Source organism: Martes martes (assembly GCF_963455335.1).
Source record: "Martes martes genome assembly, chromosome: 13".
Lineage (NCBI taxonomy): Eukaryota > Metazoa > Chordata > Mammalia > Carnivora > Mustelidae > Martes > Martes martes.
The window spans coordinates 24,750,143-24,768,227 of NC_137901.1; the positions used below are offsets into that span (position 1 = coordinate 24,750,143).

An 18,085-nucleotide genomic window follows, 5' to 3' on the forward strand; every position below is an offset into this window, starting at 1 on the left:
AAGTCTTTGTGCATATCTCTAACTGTGTAAGGGGAGTGACTTTCTAGTAGTTGCTTTGCTGGTAAAAATCATCTTTTTTTTTTTTTTTTTTAAATCACACAAATCTTTCATTGTAGGAAAGTTAGAAAATAAAACAAAAGGGGAAATGGTCATGTGTTTTCATCACATAGAGAATGTCACTGTTGATATTTAGAATATATTCTCCCATACTTTTTATAATGCACATACCTGCAGATAGTCATGTTTATTTATATCTGCCTTTTTTCTCCTCCAAATATGGGATTAAACTCTATTATTAATATGCAACTTAAAATAATGTATTTTGGGGGTGCCTGGGTGGCTCAGTGGGTTAAGCCTCTGCCTTCGGCTCATGTCATGATCTCAGGGTCCTGGGATCAAGCTCCACATCGGGCTCTGTGCTTAACAGGGAGCCTGCTTCTCCCTCTCTGCCTGCCTCTCTGCCTGCTTGTGATCTCTCTCTCTGTGTCAAATAAATAAATAAAATCTTTTAAAAAAATAACGTATTCTGTATGACATGTTTCCTTTCCAGTAAATGGGAATTTAAAAAATTTATTTACCAAAAAAATAGTTATTGAAAGCCCCCTATTTCCCAGGCACTATTTTTAGGAGCTGGAAATCTTTTAGTGAACTTGAGGAATGAAGCTGCCTTCTTGCAGCTTGCGTTTTAGGGGAGGAGATGGGCAATAAAAAGGAAAGATATCTGTAAAATCATTTCTGAAAATGCCAAGTGCAGTGAAGAAAAATAAGGCAGAGCAAGGTAATGGGGAGTGACAGAATGGGAGCAGATAGAAGCAGGAGGTTTCCTTAGATATCTTTAGATCGAGGGTCTGCAGGGAAGCAGCAGAGGCATGAGCAAAATCAGGGACTGAGCCATGCAAATTCTGGGGAAAGAGTATTCCAGGTAGAGGAACAGCAAGTATGAATATGGACCCGCAGCAGAAGTAAGTTCTGCTTGTTAGAGGAGTGGTAAAAGGCAAACAGTGAGCAAGGAAACTTTCTGGCCGTGTTAGAGATTTTTTCTGTTGCATGATAGTCCAGAGATGAGCATGTTTTCGTGTTGATATTTGAGAATTGAATTGCGTCTGTTATAATTTACTAACTCTCCTATAATATATGGAAAGATTTTACTCACATAGTTTGTTTTATTATGGGAAAATTTACATAACATGAAATTTACTGTTGTAGCCGTTTTTAAATGTGTGATTCCGTGGCATTAAGTACATTCCCAGTTACGGTCATCATCAGTGTCCATTTCCAGAACTTTTTCATCATTTCAGACAGAAACTCTGTACCCATTAAATAATTACTCCCAACTCCTCCTTTCCCCAGCCCCTGGTACCCTCTAGTCTACTTTCTGTCTCTATGAAGTTGCCTATTCTAGGCACCTCATATAAATGGAACCATTTAGTTATCTGTCATGTTGCATCTGGTTTCTTTCACGTAGCATAATTCTAAGGTTCATCTATGCAGTAGCACATGTCTATTCCCCCCCCCCTTTTTAAGATTTTATGTTTTAGGGAGAGTGAGCGAGAGAGAGCACACAAGTGATGGGGGAGGAGTGGTGTAGAGGGAGAAGCAGAATCCCCGCTGAGCAGGGATCCGGATGCCGGGCTGGATCCCAGGACGCTGGGATCATGACCTGAGCCAAAGGCAAATACTTCACCCACTGAGCCACCCAGGAGCCCCTCAATTTCCTTTTAAAGCCGAATGATACCCATAGTATGTACATACCACATCATATCATGTTTTTAAAACTTCAGTTTGTTGTACTACCACATGTCTTTAAACTTTATTTTTTAATAAACTTTTTAAACAAGTTATTTTAGAGGGAAAGCGCACATGGGGGAGGGCAGAGAGAGACAGAGAGAATGTCTCAAGCAGACTCCTCATTGAGCATGGAGTCCGAGATGGGGCTCGAGTTCACGACCCTGAGATCAATGACTTAGCCGAAATCAAGAGTCAGGTGCTTAATCAACTGTGCCACTCAGGTGCCCCGGTTCGCCATTTCTGTGCAGTTGTTAGGTTCCAGTTACCAGTCTGATTTTTTTTTTCGGGGATCCCTCTTACATTATAAAAAAAAAATGCGTATATTCAGCCAAAAGACTTTCTAACGCAAACACAGTGGTTAATTCAGCAGTTCTTAACTGAGCGCTCACTGTGTGGCCCAGTGCTCTCTCTTTGCCCTTACTGCCTGTCCCTGTGTACGTCTCCCATCAGGTCTGTGATATAGGGCCTGCAGGCGAGTACACAGAGACCTGGGGGTCGTCCAGGATCACACAGTTCATAGCTGGTGCTGACCAGATTTAAACCCAGATTCTGTAGCTGTAGACGTGGATTCTGTTGACCCTCCTGCTACACAGTCTCCACTGTGTAGCTCGAAGACTGAGCTTTAAATAACAGTTAAAGACCTGCCGTATCTAATTACAGTCTTTGAGTAGAGAATCACCCGATTATCTGTTCACATTTTCAAGCATTTTCAAAGCCCAGTATGTCCCAAGCGCTGGTACTTTAATGTTTGAGTTCCCTTATTCACAACGTAAAGGTAATGATTACATTATTTACGCTTAAGTCACGCAAGCGGCTGGATAGTCCGTCTGGTGTTTTAACCTTGCCTTGCGTGGAGTGGGGCTTCTCTCTGTTCCCAGGGAGCTGTCTGAATGATCCTTTCTCAGAGGTCCTTGATCTGTTTCCTCAGCTGAGAAACAGGAAAAGAGACTTTATTGAATTCGGTCACAAGTTTTTAACTGACAGAAACTATTCAGTCATTGTAAAACTATTTTTTTCTTTGAATTTTTGATACCTGTCTCCGCTGCTGTGTTTTTATTCTCTTTGGCGTACTTGCTGTGTGGTTTTATGAGCACCTGTCAAGGTGAAGCCGCCTGCTGTGCTGTTGAGGTGGGCCTGGGGGCACCGCTGACCGCCTCCTAAACTCCGTTTCTTCCATCAGACATTTGCATGTCCTCACTGTTCGACTAAGGGAAGAAATAATTAGAGATTTCTTTTTTTGGCGTCTTATTTTCTCCAACTGAGGGCCCAAAAGAAGTTCAGTTTTTACATCTTGAGTTAAAAACCTTTATTTCCTGTTCTTTCATTGATACCTTTCTGTGCAAGATCCCTTTAGAAGATTCGTTGACTTTGGGCCGGGTTGATGGCTCCTTCAAACTACCAGTTTAAATGGGGGCAATATAACTAACCTTGTTTAAAACATTAAAGTAAGGGGCAAGTACGTTTTATGCGGGTGCTCCCTTCTTTGCTTTTCTCGGTGTGTTGGTTGGAATCTGGATTTTGAAGTCATTTTTTTTCTGTTCCTTTCTTGAGAAAATAAAGACAATATTATCTTGCATGGTGGCTGCTGAAACTTTGACGTTTTAATAGTTATAGTTCCTTTCATTTTGGCAGTTGAATGACAACATTTAGGATTGTCTGTGAATCACATGAATATAAACACCTTTTTGGTTCTGCTTGGTGCATTAAAAACTGCTATAATAAATTTATATGCAGTTTTTATCCTTTGACTTTTTCCCATGAATAGGCCCTTTTAAAGCATTAACATTCCCACAGTTTAACCACTGAATGGGCTGATTCTAGTTAGTTTTGTGAATGATTTCTGTAATTTTCTCTTTGCTAAGGGGAAGAAAAGGCTTCAGAAATGCTTCCGTCCTTTGCTGAATGGTTACTTGTTTATTTACTCAGGTCGTGCTTTATTTATTTATTTATAAAAAGTTTTATTTATTTATTTGTCAGAGAGAGAGAGAGCACAAGCAGGAGAGTAGCCAGCAGAGGCAGAGGGAGAAGCAGGCTTCCCGCTGAGTAGGGAGCCCGATGGGGGACTCGATCCCAGGATGCTGGGATCATCAAAAGCAGACGCTTAACCAGCTGAGCCACCCAGGCGTCCCTCAGGTTGTGTTTTAAACTGACAAAAAATGTTATATCTTGTCAGAGTATGTGTGTTGTGGGCTGAAAATAACATTATTAATGTTGATTTTGAAATCATGACAAAATTTTCAGTGCTTCTTTTTTGAACCTCATAATTGTAGTTTGATCACTCAGCAGATCTGTGTTCAGAAAATCTACATATAATTTTACCCCCAACAGCTTTCTGTCCATCAGCTTTTCATTAAATAAGTTTTGAACTGTGAGTTTATCATCTGTTATTATTGAGATTCACATATAAGGTGGGTGTGCTTGAAGTAAGTACAGTAAAACCAGTCTAAATTGCTGAAAGCTGTGACTTAGGAAATATATAATTTAAAAGTTTAGCTTCCTGACGAAACTATAGTTTATGATTCCGTAACAGTTAGAAAAAAGTCCCTCTGTCATCCTGCCACTTTCCTTATTAGGCTTAAAATTTTCTGTTTCCTTTAGTTCTTTATCATTCCCAAAGGCTTTACATGATTTTAATCATAACATAGATATAATCTTTATAGTAGATGGTGCATGTATGGCATAACTTCTTTTAGGTATGTATAGAAATTCCACATAGTTAGTAGTAATATTTTAGTTTGATGTTATGTGGGTTTGCTTTAATAAAAAAGGAGCTAAGGGGTGCCTGGGTGGGTGCCTCAGTTAGTTAAGCATTTGACTCTTGGTTTTGGCTCAGGTCATGATCCTCATGGGTATGAGCCCTGAGTTGGGCTCACTGGGGAGTCTGCTGCTCTCCTTCCTCTCTCTGCCCCCCCCCACTTGTGCACGTTCTCTCTCTCTCAAATTAAGTCTTCAAAAAAATTTAAAGAAAGGAGTTAAATACTATTCATATGGAAAGAGTATTAGACATTAGATGTGTTTATTCTTACATTGTGACCTTGGGCAAGTTGCTTGGCTTCTCTGTTCCTGCCATGTGCAAAATGAGAATGCTCCAGTTTCCTCAGTCAGCTTCTCAGGATTTTGGAAAGCAATCGGGTGCAATAACCACTGTGAGAGCACTCTGAATTGTTTACAGGTCTGTAAAGATGGCAAATTAGAGCTAATCAGCAAATTTATTTCCATATCAACAATTAATATGCCAGCGTCCTTAAACACATTTCTTTTCCTTCCTTTTTTTTTTTCTCAAGTAGACTACACGCTGAGCGTGAAGCCCAACATGGGCCTTGAACTGAAGACTCTTGAGATTAAGACCAGAACTGAGACCAAGAGTTGGACACTCGTCTGACTGAGCCATCCACCCAGACACCCCTTTTTTCACTTAAAAAAAATAGAAAGTCTTTTTTTTTTTTTCTTTTAAGTAAGGTTTATGCTCAATGTGGGGCTTGAACTCACAACCCTCTGAGATGAGTAGCTTGCTCTGCTGACTGAACCAGCTGGGTGTGCCTTTAAACACATTTCTGTTGTTAGAAGTTAAGAAACACTTTTCCTAAACCTTCTTTTCTCTTGTTGAAATACTATCTTTAAAATAGAATGTGAAAGTCAGTTTGAACTTCATTTTAGACAAGCAATTGAAATTCTCAATTAGTGGAGTTCAAATTAGTGAAATCCTGCTTAATGTATACTTAGTCACATTTTTAGTTTTTAAAAATACTTTTATCTGTAGTGTAAAAACTTCAAAAAAAAAAAAAAAATCTGCCGGGTTGCCTGGGTGGCTCAGTTGATTAAGCGGCTGCCTTCGGCTCAGGTCATGATCCCAGCGTCCTGGGATAGAGTCCCACATCGGGCTCCTTCCTCAGCAGGGAGCCTGCTTCTCCCTCTGCCTCTGCCTGCCACTCTGCCTGCCTGTGCTCACTCTCTCTGGAAAAAAAAAAAAAAAAAAAAAAAAATCTGCCTTTGGGGCTCCAACTGGGTGGCTCAGTCGGTAAGGCATCTGCCTTTGGCTCGGCTCATGATCCCGGGGTCCTGGGATGGAGCCCCGAGTCGGACTCCCTGCTCAAGCAGGGAGCCTACTTCTCTCTCTCCTGCTCCCCCTGCTTGTGCGTTCTCTCTCTCTCTCTTTGTCAAATAAATAAATAAAATCTTTAAACAAATAAAATTTAAAAATTTGCTTTTATGTGGGAACCCACATACCTTGCGTATTTGAGAGTATGGTAAGACTCTTACTTGGGTTTGCAGTGTTGTTTTACAACCAGTTGGTAAGACTGTTTTCTAAGATTATGTGTTATGCAACCTCTTCTTTCTTTCCTTAACCCCCGAGGGCCAGCCCTATGGCCTGGCAGCATCCCTTAGTACCTCTTGTGTTACTCAAAAATCCAAAGTGTGGACAGATGAAGAATGAGACAGATGGGTTGGTAGAAGAGAAATGGAAGAGTCCAGGCATGGGCAGGGAACCGATGGTGGATTGTGGGACCCGCTGAAGGTTCACAAACAATTCGTCCTGGTGGGTCGTATTGGCTCCATGATACAGGTCACGGGGGAGTTCAGTTAGCAGCCTAAGTGTGCCGCTCCTGCTCACAGCAGTGGCGAGTGTTTGGGTTGGCAGCCGAAGCCTGGCTGACCTCTTACACCAGCTGACTAAAATATTGTAAATAACTCTTCCATAATTTCACGGGTGACAATTAACAGGAATAGGTATTTAGTTTATTAGATGACCCTTTTTATATATTTATTTTGGTTGCCGACACTAGAATTCTTGAACTACAGGCTTCGTATGAAATTAGCTTTTTTTCCCCTACCAACAAATGTTCTTTCTTGTTTATCGGTCAGTTTTGGAAACTGCTTGCCACCTCACAGGGGTGCTGTGTTGGTGAGTGGAGGGATGTGTGCTCCTAACACTGAGCTCCGGCCTTTTTGTTCTTCCGTGTACGAAGGGATGTCGGGGTCTCTGCAAGGTGGTGGTGGAGAGTAGACCTAACCAGCCGGGACAAGGTGGTTTCTCTTCTCTCCTATCACCCCGTGAACTGTGGCTGAAGACATTGGAGACATTTTCTGCATAAGTGGCTGATATAGTTGATCATCTATTTCTGTAATGAAAAAATAGACACAATTATTTTTTACTTAATATTTGCTATTATTTTCTTTTTCCATCAAAACTGAACATTTTTGTATGCCCTCCACTGTACCGTTTTTGAAGTTAAGGCCAGAGTTCTTTGTCGGAGGACCATGACATGGAGTTTAAGTTCAAAGCAGTTGCAAACTCTCTGTACAGTAGTTCTTGGTGGGCCCCCATGTTATTTAATACAAAAATGGACTGCCTGGTGTGATGAAAGAGTGCCGGTGGTGTTCGATTGTCTCTGCTCTGACTTTACAGTGGTGTGATGATAATTTGCCAGTTAGACATCACATCCTTTATGAATTCCTTTGAATAGGCTGTTTTAGAGGGAAAAGAAATTCTGGGGTTGTCATATAGGTGCTTATGCTTGCTTTCTATCGGTATATGTTTTCCCGAGTATTAAGATCACAGGATTTCTTGTCAAAAGATCTGGGCATATGATTTTGCAAATTTAGGAATATGTGTGGGATTATAAGCCATAGTTATGCACTTCTGTGGGGAGTGGTAATTCGTTAAATCATCCTGCAATGTAATTTGCAGTACTCATTGGAACAGAAGTGTTCATTGACCTAGCAGTTGCACTTCTGGAGTTTATGTTGAGATAATTGGACAGGTTCAGAAATATATGCAGAAAGATACATTGTGAAGGCAATGTTTATGAAAGGAAATTGCTAACAACCTAATGTTCGTGAGTAAGGAGATTGATAAAAAATGAAAATGGTGCATCTGCACACTGTTAACGTTACACAGCCATTAAAAATGATCATATGTTTATACAAAAGGGAAAAGATCCACAGCGTTTTAAGTGGTTAAAGCCAATTATAAAACCATTCATATAGTGTAATTTATTCAAGCAAAATTGTGTAGAAGTCTGGATTTTAAAAATGTGTTTATTCATATAACACTTGTGTAGCTTTATTTTTATGATTTGCTTTTTAAAATTTGTTATTTTAATGTAATTACAGATTCACAGGAGGTTGCCAGAAATGTACATAGAGGTCCCTGGCATACTGCACTCATCTCCCGCAGTGGTAACAACTCCCATAACTGTAGTTCAGTATCAAAGCCAGGAAACTGACATTGGTACTATCCACGAAGGTTATTGGAATTTCAGCAGTTAGTTATACATGCACACATTTGTTGTGTGTTTATATAGCCCTGTACAATTTTATCACGTGTATAGACTTGTATAACCACTACTGCAATCAAGATGCTTACCTGTTTCATCCCAACAAGACTCCCTTGTGCTTTCCCTTTATAGCTGCATGAACCCCCACCCCCTCATCTCTAATTCTTGGCAGCCATTGATCAGTTTTCAATCTCTGTCATTTTGTTATTTCAAGAAAGTTATGTAGATTTTGAGATTTTGAGATTGGCTCTCTTCACTCAGCATAATGCCCTTGGGATCCATTCAAGTTGTTGTGTATATCAGTAGTTCATTCCTTTTTATTGCTGAGTAGTAGTCTGTGTTGTGTATGTATCATAGTTTTGGTTTTTTTTTTTAAGATTTTATTTATTCATTTGACAGACAGAGATCACAAGTAGGCAGAGAAGCAGGCAGAGAGAGAGGAGGAAGCAGGCTCCCCGCTGAGCAGAGAGCCCGATGTGGGGCTCGATCCCAAGACCCTGTGATCATGACCTGAGCTGAAGGCAGAGGCTTTAACCCACTGAGCCACCCAGGCACCCCTCATAGTTTGTTTAAACGATGACCCACTGAAGGACGTTTGCATTGTTTCTAGTTTGGGTCTGTTATGAGTAAACCTGCCGTGAACAGTTGTGTACAGGTTTTCAGGTGAATATAAGTTTTTTATTTCTTTGAGATAAATGGTCAACAGTGCAGTCACTGGGTTGTATGGTAAGTGCAGGTTGAAGTTTCTTTTTTTTTTAATTATTTTTTAAAATTTATTTTTAACTGACGTATAGTTGGCATATTATGTTAGTTCCAGCTGTACAGCCTAGTGAGATGATAATTGTATACATAACAAAATTCTCACCATGATAAGTGTAGTTACCAAGTGCACGTTTGATGTTACACAAACTATCAAACTGTTTCCTGGTGGCTATATCATTTTATATTCCCACCAGTAATGTATGTGAGATCCAGTTTCTCTGTGTCCTTGCCAGTATTTGCTGTTGTCACTCCTTTTTTTTCTTTGTTTAGCAGTTCTGATAGCTGTATAGTGTTACCTCTGTCTTTATTTAGTATGGCTCATTTTTACAAAAATAAAACTTTTTTTTAAAAACAATTTTTTTTTATTTGAGAGAGAGTGCACAAACAGGGAGAGGAACAGAGGAAGAGGGAGAAGCAGATTCCCTGCTGATCAGGGAGCCTGATGTGGGGCTCAATCCCAGGACCCTGAGATCGTGACCTGAGCCGAAGGCAGATGCTTAACCGACTAAGCCACCCAGGTGCCCCCCAAAACATTTTCTTTTAAAAAAGAAAAATTAGGGGCGCCTGGGTGGCTCAGTCGGTTAAGCATCTGCCTTCAGCTCAGGGCATGATCTCAGGGTCCTGGGATCAAGCCCTGCATCGGGCTCTCTGCTCAGCAGGGGGCCTGCTCCCCGCGGTTGGGGGGGGGCCCACTCTCTGCCTGCTTGTGATCTCTCTCTTGTGTGTCTAATAAATAAATAAAATCTTTAAAAAAAAAAAAGAAAAATTACCTAGATGTAAGCCTCCGTTCTGCCATTTATTAAAAGTTACGTAAAATTGAGAAGTTTTGTTAGGTGACTAAGGACTTTTGATTTCCTTGGTAATCCATTAGGGTTGTTCATCTGTAGTAAAACATGAATGTAAGTAAGATCAAAGCAGATCACCTACAGTTGTTTGACACAAAAAGTATAACACTACTTAAAGAGTTACTGAATTTTGTTTTATCCTTCCTTCTCTGTCATGGAGGAAAGACAGGGGAAGATTGACAAATGACTCGTCAGGTGTGTTTAAGAATAAATCTATGCAGGGGCGCCTGGGTGGCTCAGTGGGTTAAAGCCTCTGCTTTCGGCTCAGGTCATGGTCCCAGGGTCCTGGGATCGAGCCCCGCATCGGGCTCTCTGCTCAGCAGGGAGCCTGCTTCCCTCTCTCTCTCTGCCTGCCTCTCTGCCTACTTGTGATCTCTGTCTGTCAAATAAATAAAATATTAAAAAAAAAAGAATAAATCTATGCAGATTTGATAGTTTACTACATACAGTTTCGTTTTATTTTTGTGTGGTGGGTTAGGAACTCACATTCATTGAGCCGTGTGCTGCATGCTCTATACCCTGCTGTATACTCCTTACATCTATCCTATGAGTTGGTGGTATCCTTAGCTCCATTTCGCAGATGAGAAACTGAGTCTCTCAAATAAAGTAAGTTGGCTAGGTTATACCAATGATAATTATCATTATCATTAATCATTAACATGGTCAGAAAGTCATGTGCTAGTGTGCAGAAGTGATGGGAACCGTTGAGAGGCTGTATGCTTGGTCAGGTACTGGAAGTGACTGGCATGTGAATGTAGTGGATGCAGAGACATTCTCTAGACTTCCTGTTGGTATTCCTGCCCAGTATTCCAATTTGGTATATAATTTTTATGGAATTCAACTAGATTTTTTAAACAGTAAACATTTAAACTTGACTATGTTCTGCTTTAGTAACAGTTAAGATAGTGGTTTATCTAAGTTTGCAGGCCCAACACTTGGCCGTAGTCTTATTTCTAGCATTGTGAGTATGTGTTCAGGCTTTCTTTATCATATACGTCCCTGGGAGCATTAGTTTGAGTCATTTTTTTTGTTCTAAAAATCTCAAGATGGTTGGAATCAGGGTCAGACATTTAACTGTTATGTACCTGGGGCACGTTGCTGCTGCTCTAAGAGTCGTGTTCTGTGTGTTTTTTGATTCTGTGCTCCGTGGCTTGCCCCTTAATGCAGGGTGAAATCCAAACTCAGTGTGACATTGAGGTTCTCCACTCTTCGGCTGTATTTTATCCTACCACTGTTCTCTGCCTACGCTTCCTGGTTATTTAAGTTGGTTTTGCTGTGTGCTAGCACATTCAACCGAGGAGGCATCGATTGTACTGGTTTTTGAGACATAACTCAGAAATTGCTGAGCTGTATTATTGGTATTCACTGGGGAATTTTGTCTTGGAAGCTGATGTTGAGGTTGGTAGAGTTCTCCTAGGGAGATTATCTTCAGGAAATCAAAGGAACAGAAATGGCGGTGGTAATGTTTAAGAACTTGGCTGTAGTTGTGAAAATTTTAATAACCACTTCACTGCTGAATTACCTTTAGGGAAGTTCAGTGAAGGTTCTTAGAACTATAAAAATCCCTAGCAGTTTCACAGTTTCTTGAGATACGTGCGTGTGATTCTGGGGGAACATCTCTCCAGTCCTGTGGGTCTTACTGTTATCCCAGTGTCACCAGCAAAACTGAGACTCCTGTGAGACTCCCTTTGTGTTGCTGTGGGAAGAGTGGCCAAACCCTGGGTGGGAGGAGCCTACTACGTTATCACAAGAAGGATTGCTTCAGACTGAGCCACGCCTGATAATTGATCAGTGTGGTTGTTTATCTAGAGTTTAGTTCATGTACAGAAGTCTGATTAAGAGATGACTAGTTTTGGGTGCCTGGGTGGCTCAGTCGTTAAGCGTCTGCCTTCAGCTCAGGTCATGATCCCAGGGTCCTGGGATCAAGCCCCGCGTCGGGCTCCCTGCTCAGCGGGAAGCTTGCTTCTCCCTCTCCCACTCCCCCTGTTTGTGTTCCCTCTCTCACTATCTCTCTATCAAATAAATAATCTTAAAAAAAAAAGATGACTAGTTTTATCGCTTCTCGGGTTTGGCTAAGATCAAGTGAAGAGATGACTAGTTTTGAGTATTTATCCCTAACATCCCATTATCGACATTTAAAAAATTGACCTCAAGTTGTAGAGTTTTGTGTATAATGAGTTTGCAGTTCCCTGTGTGGTACTCATTTATTAAATCTGTATTGGTATAAATATTTGCTGCCCTTTTGCCCCCTTTTGCATTCTCCCAGTGCCCCAAATCTGCCTTCAGAAACATTCGGTTTCTAATTGTAATTGTCTTGGAAACATTGGCTGATTTTGCGGCACCATTTTACTTTTATTTACTGCAAATGATGATTTGTTAGTCGCCTGCTGCCAGAGCATCTGAGCTCATTTGTTTAACTAAAACAGCCCTGCGCATAGATGCCTAAATACGCTGCAACAGTTACCAACCACCCCGGTTGCTTACCACCTCATTTTAGCTCTAAATCAAGCAAATGAAAACGAAGATTATTCCTAAAATGTTCCAAGAGGTTTCGAAAATTGGAGGATAGAGGGATGAGAGGACGGGGAATTCTATTATAACCATCAGCATGTTGCTTTTGGCCGGGGCCATGTGCCTGGCTGATTTCCTTTGTAGAAGTAAGTGACGCTTCAGGGTGTGGGACCTGTGCTCCTCCTGCTACAAACACGGCTCTGTGAACCTGTGATTTATTGGGTCATGACCAAGTGTTAGTCTTCTGGGAGGTGTGGGTGATTGAGACATTTTCCCTGGCCTCCTTCGCTTACAGTTTGGGCACTGGAGATGCTTCTGACCCAAAGTGGTGATTGTTGCGGGGGCAGCAGCAGTGGTGCTCCTTGAGCTCACAGCCCTGTGGAGGGGACCCAGGCCTGCCTAGCCTGATTGCACGTCGCCGGCAGGTGCTGGCTGGCTCACCGCAAGAGGGCGCTTTCCAAGAGAGGGGGGCTGATTCCCTACCTTTCCCCTCTCTTCATCCTTGAGTGACAAAGAAATCAGACTGCTTCAGAAAGAAATATTATTTCATACTTGGAATTAAATAGATGTATTTTTAAAATATTTTAATAAAAATTTAAGCTCTGGGGCAGACCTTGCCTCGAGGGTTGGAGAGTGTGAAGTACTTCTGGAGGAATAGGGGGAAATAATTAGTTTTGTCCTCTAACAAAGTGTCTGATGATGGCATTCCCTCGGTCAGGACATTTTTATTATGTGCCTGCTTTGTACCAGGTTGGGAATGCCGGGATGAATGAGGACCCCGCAGTCTTGGAGCAGAGGGAGACACAGACAAGGAGTTGGGCAAAGTTGCTACTAACTACTCAGTTTTATAATTGGTTGCTTTTGGGGCAAAGACCAGAGACTTGTTCTTATGTGATCAAAGAAGATTTTCTGGAGGAAGTGATGTCCAAGCCAGCCTTACTAATAGATGTTGGAATTAATCATTTTTTCAGGCTAATATTTTATGAAAAATAAATCAGAACCCTGTTTTGGGACCATTCAGTGCCTTTCTGTTGATAACAAGTTGAGAAACTGAACTCCAGACTTCATCTGTTTAGGGTAATTTTCTAGTATTCTGGTTTTCCATTCTCCAGTGTAGATTAGCCTCTGCTTCCCAGAACGTGCCTGGCTGTGTGATGGCCATGCTTTTTGCATGCGTTGTTACTCATGTCTAGAAAACCCTCCCCTTTTCCCTCCCCTTTGTTTGCCAGACTGATTTCTTTTGCAGTCACTTCCTCGGGGATGTCTTCCTTGACTGCTCCTGGGGTAGGTTGGAGGCACCTCCTATGAGTTCAAGGGCTAGCCTTGATCTTGGGGTTTCCCCTCCACCAGATAGTCTGTCTACTTCTTTATTTCTAAATGTAACTTGAAGGCAGAGGCAGCATCTTTCAGAGAACCCGGGATGTCCCGAGTGTCCAGGCAGTGTTTGCTGAATGAATAGGCATAGAAGCTTTTGAAGATTATAGCCTCATGTATATAATTGAAGCTCTTGGTTCCAGCCAGTTTTAAGAGAGTGTTATTGACTGAAGAAGGTAGAAGCACCACTGAGACAGATTTTATGCATGTGGTTGAGTTATTAACCTCATAAAGCTATTTACAGTCTTTTGCATTTATACCTCTTTTATTTTTTGCCCGAGTAACCAATAAATTGAGTAACTCATAGTTTCTACTTCCTGCCAACTGCTAATGTATATTATTAAATCTGACCACAGTGATTTATTAATTAGAAGTCTTTTGGTTATTAACAAAAATCAATTGATTTAGCATATGCCAGAATGAGGGGCATATGTGAGGAAGAGACAGGGATGTCTCATTGAATCTAAGATCGAGAACATAGCTGGGCTCTAGGAAGAACCGACCCCAAGAATCAGAAGGCCAGCAGGAATTCCAAGAGTCCTTTCTGTTGGTCTCTGCTTTCTCCTCAAAGTTCCTTCATTTGTTTTTCTTACTAACCGGCTTTCTCTGCTTCTCAGTGGATAGAGGATGGTTTCCTCTAACCCTCAGCTTTGCAGCCAAATTCCAGGTGTATGGAAAATCCGTCTTTCCATCTCAGATCCAAATTCCCCAAGACTGGAGTGGCCGATCGTAGATTTCTATCCCTGATTGAATCAGCAGTGACCAGGCAGTGAGGTTATGCTAAACAACCCTGTTAGGTGGGAAGATAGGAGAAAAGGATGGGGAGATCAGCAGACTAACACAGTGAGGCGGGCAGACACTAAAAATATTTTTGTAAATAAAAATACGGTGACAAAGACTAGAGACCCATACACGCTTTGTTGTAGGATCATTTTGGGGTTATTTTCCTTAAACTTTTTCAACCTTGGGAGAAACTTACTTAATTTTGAAAAGCTATTTACCTTTTTTTTTTTTTTTTAAGATTTTATTTATTTATTTGACACAGAGAGAGATCACAAGCAGGCAGAGAGGCAGGCAGAAAGAGAGAGAAGCAGTCTCCTCACTGAGCAGAGAGCCCGATGTGGGGCTTGATCCCAGGACCCTGAGATCATGACCTGAGGCGAAGGCAGAAGCTTTAGCCTACTGAGCCATGCAGGCGCCCCAGATACTTACCTTTTTGAGTGTGAATATAATTTGAGATTCCTAAAGTAATGGCATGTTCACTGAAGTAATGAGTAGGTTTTAGCTTTGTGTGTGTGTATAATACTTAGACATGATACTGTCTTCACTTGTTGGGAGACAGGTTCTAGAGTGGCTCTCATGCAGATACAAGGGGAGACCCACGTAATTTAAAGTTTTCCAACAACCACATTAGAAAAGTGAAGCAGGTGAAATGAATTTTAATAATACATTCATATGTATTTATGTATACATAAAAAGAGGGTTTGTAACTCTTCTGCTTATTAGAAGAAGTCATCATGGGATTTAAATATGCTAATAAATTTGGAAGTGCTGTGAGAAACGTTTAAAGGGTTATATAAGCATAAAGCATTATTTTAATTAACTGGGGGAAAAACCCACTACATTTTGGAATCAATAACTAGCTATCATTTCCTGAGGTTTTACTCTGTGCTGGACACTGTTCTAAGCACTTCATATGTGTTAGGTGATTTAATGATGACATTGCTTGTGGAGCAGGTGTGCTCATTATCATCTCTGTTGTATAAATGAGGAAATGAAGACATAAAGAGTTAAGAAACTAGCCCAAGTCACGTAGGTCGTAACTAGTTGAGCTGGAATTGGAAGTGGAATGTGCTTTCTTTTTTTATTGTGGCAAAATACACACAACACAAAATTGATCATTTTAACCATTTTTTAAAAAGAAAGATTTACTTATTTATTTTAGAGAGTGGGGAGGAGAGAACACAGGGTGGGGAGGGGCAGAGGGAGAAGGAGAGAGAGTCTCAAGCAGACTCCATGCCAAGCGCAGAGCCCAACATCCATCTCAGTCTGACGACCCTGAGATCATGACCTGAGCCAAAACTAAGAGTTGGACACTTAGCGGACTGAGCCACCCAGGTGCCCCTCATTTTAACCATTTTTAAGTGGACACTTCTGTGGCATTAAATATGTTCACTTTGTTGTTTAACCCACCATCCATCTCCAGAAGTTTTTCATCTTCCCAAACTGAAACTCTACCCATTAAACACTGACTTCCCATCTCCTCTGCCTCCAACTTCACCATTGGGAACCACCATTCTACTTTCCTCCCTATGAATTTGACTACTCTAGGAGCCTTATATAAGTGGAATCATACAGTATTTGTCTTTTTGTGGCTGGTTTGTTTCACTTAGCATAATGTCTTCAAGGTTCATCTGTGTTGTAACATGTATCAGAATTTCTTTCCTTTTTAGGGCTGAATAATACTTCATTGTATTGATGTACTATATTTTGTACCATGATTCATCCATTGATGGACACTTTGGTTGCTTCTGCTTTTGCCTTTTGTGAATGCTGGTGAACATGGTGTACATATGTCACTATGAATCCCTGCTTTCAGTCCTTTTTGGGTATATGTGTATCCAGGAATGGAATTGCTTGGTCACATAGTAATTATATATTTAATTTTTTGAGAAATTGCCATATTCTTTTTCATAGCCCCTGCATCATTTTACATGCTCACCAGCTATGCATGAAGGTCCTCATTTCTCTACATCCCCTCCAATATTTACTTTTTCTTTCCTTTTTTTTTTAAATAACCATTTTAATAGGTTTGAAAGCCGTATCTCATTGTGGTTTTGATTTACACTTCCCTAATGACTTGTGTTGTTGTACATCTTTTCATATATACCTGTTAGCTTTTTGTATGTCTTCTTTGGAGAAATATCTGTTTAAATCCTTCGTCCATTTTTAAATTGGATTGTTTTTGTGGGTTTTTTTGTTACTGCTCTTGAGTCAGAGATTTTTGTTTGTTTGTTTTATCAGATACATTATTTGCAAATATTTTCTCCCATTTTGTTGGGTTGACTTTTCACTCTGTGATAGTATCTTTTGATGTGCAAAAGCTCTTAATTCTGGGTGGCTCAGTGGGTTAAAGCCTCTGCCTTCGGCACAGGTCATGATCCCAGAGTCCTGGGATCGAGCTCCACATTGGGCTCTCTGTTCAGCAGGGAGCCTGCTTCCCCCTCTCTCTCTTCCTGCCTCTCTGCCTACTTGTTTATCTCTGTCTGTCAAGTAAATAAATAAAATCTTTAAAAAAAAAAAAAAGAAAAGAAAAATACTGAAGTTACAAGGTAAATTAAAAAAAAAAAGCTCTTAATTTTGGTAAAGCCCAACTTACGTATTTTTTCTTTTAATGTCTTTGTTTTTGGTGTCATATCTAAGAACTCATTGCTGAATCCAATGTCATAAAGCTTTCCCCTATGTTTTTTATTTCTGAGTTTTATGTCTGTCTGTGTCTGTACCTCTTATCTCTGTCTCTGTTTCTGTTTTTCTATGTTGTTTTTCCTATATGTTTATAAATTATTGAAGCTTATGTATATGTTCTCTCTCTTTTCTTCCCTTGTTCCTTTCTTTGTTGTTGATTTGAAGGTATTGCAGATATCAGGAGATTCCATGTATCTCCTAAAAATAATGGCATTTTCCCCGAATAACTATAACCCCATGATTGGTACTGCTCCTGGAACTGGGCAGCTGGGCCCCTGCTCTGTGCTTGGTACTTTGGAGTGACTTTCTTGCATTTTTCTAAGTCTCTCCATTCTTCCTTTTCCCCTGCCCCAGGGCCTGAAAGGTGGGGCTCCTCGAGTGCTTCTCTTTTAGGAATCTCATTGAGGGGTGGCTGGATAGCTCAGTCGTTAAGCATCTGCCTTTGGCTCAGGTCATGATCCTGGGGTCCTGGGATTGAGCCCTGCATTGGCCTTCCTGCTGAACGGGAAGTCTGCTTCTCCCTCTCCCTCTCCCCTGACTTGTGTTCCCTCTCTCTGTCAAATAAATAAATAAAATCTTTTTAAAAAATGGACTCTTTTATTGAGAATTATAGTACATTTTCTAATTATGTTGAAAACAGAAGCTTAACTTTATTTTGTTGATTTTATTGTTTACAGCTATATATACCATATTTTCCTCCTAAATTGTTTTTCTCTTTATTTTTGTATATTCCTTTAACTGGTTAGCATGTACATATTTAGTGTTATAGTTATTAATTACCTTTTTTCTCTCTCTCCAGCAATGAGCTGAAGCTTTTGGAGGAAGCAACCATTTCAGTCTGCAGGTCTCTAGGTAAGGGGCAAATGAGCCTGGGTATATATGTATGCGTGTGGCATTTGTTTCAAAATTTCTGTTCCAGGTTTTGGTAGTGTAAGATGAATTGAATTAATGAAGTGACATATTCTTGATGATAATATTTAATAATAATTACTTCAATTTATGGTGCTCAATGATGCCACTAGAACGGAACATTTAGTCAATAGGAAAAGAGACACATGCTTA

The 18,085-nt window shown here is 40.6% G+C and overlaps 1 protein-coding gene across 1 annotated transcript in view; it reads left to right on the top strand.

Annotated features, from left to right (window-relative positions):
- The window catches only part of DYM (dymeclin), a 334,108-nt gene that overhangs the window by 36,128 nt on the left and 279,895 nt on the right, over nt 1-18,085 (top strand). Inside the window, exon 3 of the mRNA XM_080821087.1 lies at nt 17,823-17,875. Coding sequence (XP_080677213.1) covers nt 17,823-17,875 — 53 coding nt within the window. The remainder of the gene's footprint in view (nt 1-17,822; nt 17,876-18,085) is intronic.